Consider the following 5,748-nt stretch of genomic DNA (forward strand, 5'->3'; position numbering starts at 1 on the left):
ACGGTGTCGTCAGAAGATCAGTCGTATGTAACGAGTGAAAAGCGTCTGCTAAGCTCCCGAGAGGTTTATCTTTCTGTTACCACTCCCATTTCCCCTTGTCCTGAGATATTGGTCTGCAGACGTCTGCTGGATTCCTGAGTGCAGAAGCAGAAGTCTCAGTTTTGCTATACAAGATAAATATTTAACGGGTTGGCTGCAAGATCAGCAACCAAAGGTCACACCTCTCTCTTCCTCTGGAGTCCGTCTCCACGGTGGACCCAGAACCCAGACGATGACCACATCACACTCCACAGTGTCACCGTGAACTACTTTCAGGGGAATCACAGTCCAGATGAAAAAAACAAGCTTTAAATAGATTTGGAGAGAAACAATTAGCAGTTGCAATTTGTTTTTATATATTTTTTTGATAGTGTATCTAATATAAGTGAATGGATTCTTCCTTCTGGCTGATGTTGTTTATTTGTGTGTCTACATTAGAATCCATATCCTGTTTTCACAAATATGCACTTTGCCAAACATCTGGTCTCCTGCACTGGATATTCACATAATAGGCAGTGGCACACTGCCCCCTAGTGGGCCGGACAAGAACTGTGAGGAGTTTATATTTTACCATGAAGACAGATGTCGCTAAAGTCAAAGAAATGCCATCAAGCACAAAATATCATCAGAATCACTCAAAATGTGATTTCACCCCAAAATTAAACTGAAGAACCTGAATTGACATTAATCCAGATTTATCGTAGACACATTGTCAACCGATATCAATAATACAAGTGGAATATTTTCACTGTTGTGATTAATTATAGTAGTCTCAGAACAATGCATCATTTCATCATATTGAATTGAATAATAAATGCATCGCAGAATTTCCACCAACACAATAAGCAAAGTAATGTCATTTTTGGAATGCTTCCATTTGTGTAAAACGTGACCTCTGCTACTAGTTCTCATTGTTTTCACTTGTTTTTCACAGTCATGTAGATAATATCTGTCAAACAATATAAACAAGTCACACACAAAAACAAGCAAGCTGCAAAACAATCTCTGACATTGTTTGTGGCCACTAGACATTGAATGTTATCTGGAGGGATTTCCATGACTGAAACTTGTGTGCATCTCATGAGACACGGGATGATTGCATCTGCAAAATAATCTGTGTGTCAAACAGGTGAGATCCAACATCAAAGTCTTTTAACTTTAACTGTTGGCTTGAAGTGATTAATGAGTAAATTAATTCATCTGTTAAGTAAACAAAAGGAAATCCCAAGAAATATGAGTCCTGTGCCAATAAGTGAAATAATTATAGGGACTGCAGATGTAAACTAGTTTCATGATGCAACATTCAACAATATATATAATTGTAATACAATTGTAACATAATATAATACATTCCCTTTTATTATAGCTGAAGATGTATTAGGGGGTGGGGGGTGGGTGTCACCAACAGTGGGAGGTGGGTACATTTACATTTTGTATGTGTGTGTGTATGTACTAGGGAATATGCAAGTATGTGTATATATATATATATCAATATGCATGCAGGTTTTTGCATGTATACCCGTATTTATATATATATATTCCTTTTGTTGTTGTTGTTGTTGTTATGTTTATGTTTTTGTCTGAGTACCATTGTGTACGTACAATGTGTACAGATCTTCCTTTGCATGTGCATATCTCGAAAACCAATAAAAGATTTGATCACAAAAAAACTAGTTTCATTATCGCGTAAATCATCACTTTTATCTTTCGAGATAAATGTTTTGAATGGGAAGTGATGCCATGAGCTGCAGATAAACAGACCATGGTGGTAGAGAACGGGTGACAAAAGCAATGCTGAAGATCTGAATGTGATATGAAGTGGAACCTCAGATGAACTCAGAAGCACCAACTGGAAAGACTGGTTGAGTTCAGACTGAAGGAGAATGGGGTGGAGGAGGATCGTGTCGATCTGAGACTAAAATAATAACTAGCAGCAACAAAGAAATGCACAGTTTCCAAATGTGATAGCAAGAACATGATCATGTGGCAACAGACAGGTGGAACTGAAGAGTGAACTCCCTCAATCAGCTGGTTGAGAAGGATCATAAATATGAAGGATGTGGTCTTTCTGATTGAACTCTGGCTCAGTTACAAAACATTTAGTGATGATGGTGGAAATTTGTTAGTTTGGAAAGTGGGCAGCAGGGAAAGGACTCAAACACTGATGAGGTTTTGAGTCCAAAAAGGCAGACAGGAAGAAGCAGGCACAGCCCCACAAACAGACAGGAAGACACAGCACAGCGGAGCTGGTCTATGAAGAGACAGAGTAATTAAGGGAGAGCAACAGGTGAGGAGGAGGTCAGGTGACAGCAGGGCTAACGAGGGCCAGGTGAGGGCTAACGAGGGCCAACGAGGGCCAGGTGAGGGCAGGGCAGAAGATCAAAGCTGGCAAAGAAAACACGAGGCAGAGGAAAAACAGGTGCATTTGATCCTCAAGGTCAAATTCAAACACATTAAATGTAATTTCTTTTAATGATTAAGATTTTACAGCTATATCTATAATAATGAAACTTGGACAGCTTGTTGCACTTTCACATTCGAGGAATCTATTGAAGATATACTGCATGATTTATGCAAATTATAATAATTATAAATATAAAGAGTGTATTCTTAGGTGTGGAGACATCAGTTTTCTTTATTCATTTAATCATATTTTAATAATCTTTGTTAAGGCACCTGATGCAACCTGAGCAATAAGTGACTGTATACTTTCAACAGCGTGTTTTATGTCATGTGCTAGTTTTGAATTCATTTTCAAAAATTCCAAATCAGTCTTTGCAAACTGTGTAATGTGCACTTATCTGACAAGATGCTCTTATTTTGAGCTTCACAGTTCATTCTTGACAAAACTCAAGGTCAACTTGTTTTTATCAGATTTTCTCTTCAACGAAAATCTCATTGAATAACAGTTAACAGTTGTATCAATTCAATAAGCAAATAAACACCAAACATTAAGGAATGTGTATCACATAGACACACACATTGTATGATAAATATCATAACAATTTTGAAAATAAGAATATAATAGACAATTGTGTGATAGACCATTATACATTTTATTGAATCATAATTTTACAATCAAATATTTTTTTTTTTTATTATTATAATTTTTCTTTTGACAAAAATAAAGAATATTTCATATTTACAACACCAGGGAGGCAACATACCCTGTGACTGTACAGTACATTACACTTTATGCTCAACTGAGTGCAAATCAATTATTTGCATTGATTGTCTCCGCCAAAAAGTCACACGCTGGCCTTCATCCATATCTAACAATCACATTAAAAGTGCAGTAAAGTTTCAAACATTCGTTCACATTAGCAGCTCATATGACCAGCTCAACATCTCAGGACGTCTCAGTTCACACATGCTGTACAACATTTGCTTATGACGGACGATGGAGTTGAATGACGTCTGCTAAAGGCTGCTGGCTCAGCTTCCATGGGGCGACATTACGTTGCTCCTCAAAGAGTTTTCTTTGCCACCGTCACTCAGCAGCTTTTCCCGCCGAGCAGCACAGACACACACCTCAAATACCGTCCACTGAGGGAGCGCCGATCTTGAATCGGCACAGCGGGCAGGTGCCAAACTGCCGGAAGACTCTGGAGGCGCACTGGTTGCATAAACACCGGTGGCCGCAAGACAGAGTGACTCTGGCCTGCTTATCCATGCACACCACACAGTCCTTCACGCTGCCTCTACCTGCCATGCAATCAAAGGAATCACAATTACAAGACATCCGGGATAGGTGCTGTCTGGTTAAACATGTGTAAAACACATCTGGGAGACATCTGGTTGAAAGGACTCTTTCTTACCTGCTGGGTCTTTGGTCCCAAATGAGATGCGGTCATCCCCGTTTCCATGGAGGCTTGAGACAGGAATCAAACGGTTGTGTTTGTCAGCATCGAGTGAGGTCAGGTGTTTAGGTGCAGGACAGGACCGTCTGGTCTGAAATAGCTCCCTTTGCTCTGAGCCTGCAGCAAAGAGGATTACATCATTTCATGTTTCAAAAACAATAACACTAACTTGACCTTGTCCGCACATGTGAAAGAAACAAGAACAGGAACGACTCGTGACACAGAAAGCAACACACCATTGTTATGTAAACATACCCAGGAGGGAAACGGCGCATGTCTGTCCGTAGATGTCGATCATGACCCACAGCGGGCGGCTGAGATCCACTCCCGTCAGCAGCCGGTGCTTCTTGAAGTTGGCGCTCCTGACGAAAACAGAGCCTCTTCCAGAGAGCCAGAACTCCAGCTCTGAGCCTGCTGGGCAGTGGGATTCGCCCACTGGGGCAGCCCAGTGCCCGTGGCCGTCAGTGAGGTTGGGGATGGCCATGTTGGGCAGGGGCAGAGCTCGGTCCGAGGGCGGCACGTTGGTGAAGCCCACACGCAGAGCTCCTTGCCATCTGATCGAGTCTTTCTCAACCCTCAGGCGAATCCTCTCCCGGACCTTTACCGGGCGGCTGCCGAACACCAGGCCGTTCTCGAACGTGGTCCCCGTCCTCTCTGCTAGTCGACCCCCGCGGCTCAAGGTGACCATGTCTCCCACAGCCACAGGGTGGAAGGTCAAAGGGCCGAGGCAGGACCGGCCACACCTGTGTGACGTCTCCGACCGGACAACTGCGGAGGAGCAAAAACACGGTTATTATTCTTGATGCGGGATCCAGGTTTCTTAACACCATCTTTATCATGGAGATAACATTACGACCAAACGGTCTAACAGGATGTTAGTTAATCATTCACTTTATTTCAGTGGGAAAGTTTATTCTGAATGAGATTGTGAGACAATTGAAAAACAGTCGTGACAAAAGTAAAACACACGTGCTTTCACTGAAGAGCGAGATGAGTCATACACTTCGAATGCTTTTAAGTAAACGCTGTATCCAATCATAAACCAGTTCAATTGGACAAAGGAGGAGTAAATAATTAACGCATAGAAGCAATATAAAGCCCTTCACTCACCGCTGAGCATTTCCGATAAATCGTGTAGTTTACTCCTCTCCATTATTGCGTATTTTAAAACAAATGATAGAGATCCTTGATTCCCACATTTGAATTTTTCAAGTGCTCTTCCTCCTTTGCTAATCATCTGTTTTACAGCATTTATCAATGTGCTCCTACATTAAAACTCACCTAATCTGATTTCTAACATTAATCATCACTTAAGTGGACTTGAAGTTGTGACTTGAAAAAAATGGAAAATAGGGATGTTTTCATGATGCACTTATAAGTACAAAATAAAAACCTGAACCGATCAAATATTTTTATCCGAAAGAAGAAAAAAAGTGCCATAAAAGAGTTTGAAAAAATGTGTTAGTAATAATATACAATTCATATAAAACTGACTTTATATTAATTCTGACTTCTAAAAAGTACCTTGACAAAGTGTGTTTGGAACAGAGGATCTTATTGAGATGTAAAGCGGTATTGTAAATTGCATATTAAGTCACGATTAAAAAAACTGAATGAATATCTCACCAGAGGTCCCGTTGTCTCCCTCTTTCTCCATTTGAAGAGGCTCACAGGACTTCACTTGGCGTCTGTGTCTGTATCTTGGTGCTCTCGTCTGTGTCTTGGTGCTCTCGTCTGTGTCTTGGTGCTCTCGTCTGTATCTTGGTGCTCTCGTCTGTGTCTTGGTGCTCTCGTCTGTATCTTGGTGCTCTCGTCTGTGTCTTGGTGCTCTCGTCTGTATCTTGGTGCT

The 5,748-nt window shown here is 41.1% G+C and overlaps 1 protein-coding gene across 1 annotated transcript; it reads right to left on the reverse strand.

Annotated features, from left to right (window-relative positions):
* Positions 1 to 3,130: 3,130 nt before the first annotated feature.
* On the reverse strand, positions 3,131 to 5,748 carry LOC130197121 (E3 ubiquitin-protein ligase NEURL3-like). The gene is made up of 4 exons (XM_056419636.1): positions 5,526 to 5,748; positions 4,155 to 4,667; positions 3,858 to 4,016; positions 3,131 to 3,744 (listed from the first exon to the last, which is right to left on the reverse strand). The coding sequence occupies exons 1-4, from the start codon at positions 5,554 to 5,556 to the stop codon at positions 3,572 to 3,574; spliced, it is 876 nt and encodes a 291-aa protein (XP_056275611.1). The 5' UTR covers positions 5,557 to 5,748; the 3' UTR covers positions 3,131 to 3,571.

Source organism: Pseudoliparis swirei, chromosome 7 (assembly GCF_029220125.1).
Source record: "Pseudoliparis swirei isolate HS2019 ecotype Mariana Trench chromosome 7, NWPU_hadal_v1, whole genome shotgun sequence".
Lineage (NCBI taxonomy): Eukaryota > Metazoa > Chordata > Actinopteri > Perciformes > Liparidae > Pseudoliparis > Pseudoliparis swirei.

Excerpts from the sequence above, each read along its gene's own strand:
- LOC130197121 (XM_056419636.1), bottom strand. The coding sequence starts at position 5,556 with ATGGAGAAAGAGGGAGACAACGGGACCTCTG. Across the intron at positions 4,668-5,525 it reads GGGAGACAACGGGACCTCTG|TTGTCCGGTCGGAGACGTCA; the intron begins GTGAGATATTCA and ends GCTCCTCCGCAG. Across the intron at positions 3,745-3,857 it reads TGGGACCAAAGACCCAGCAG|GTAGAGGCAGCGTGAAGGAC; the intron begins GTAAGAAAGAGT and ends ATTGCATGGCAG.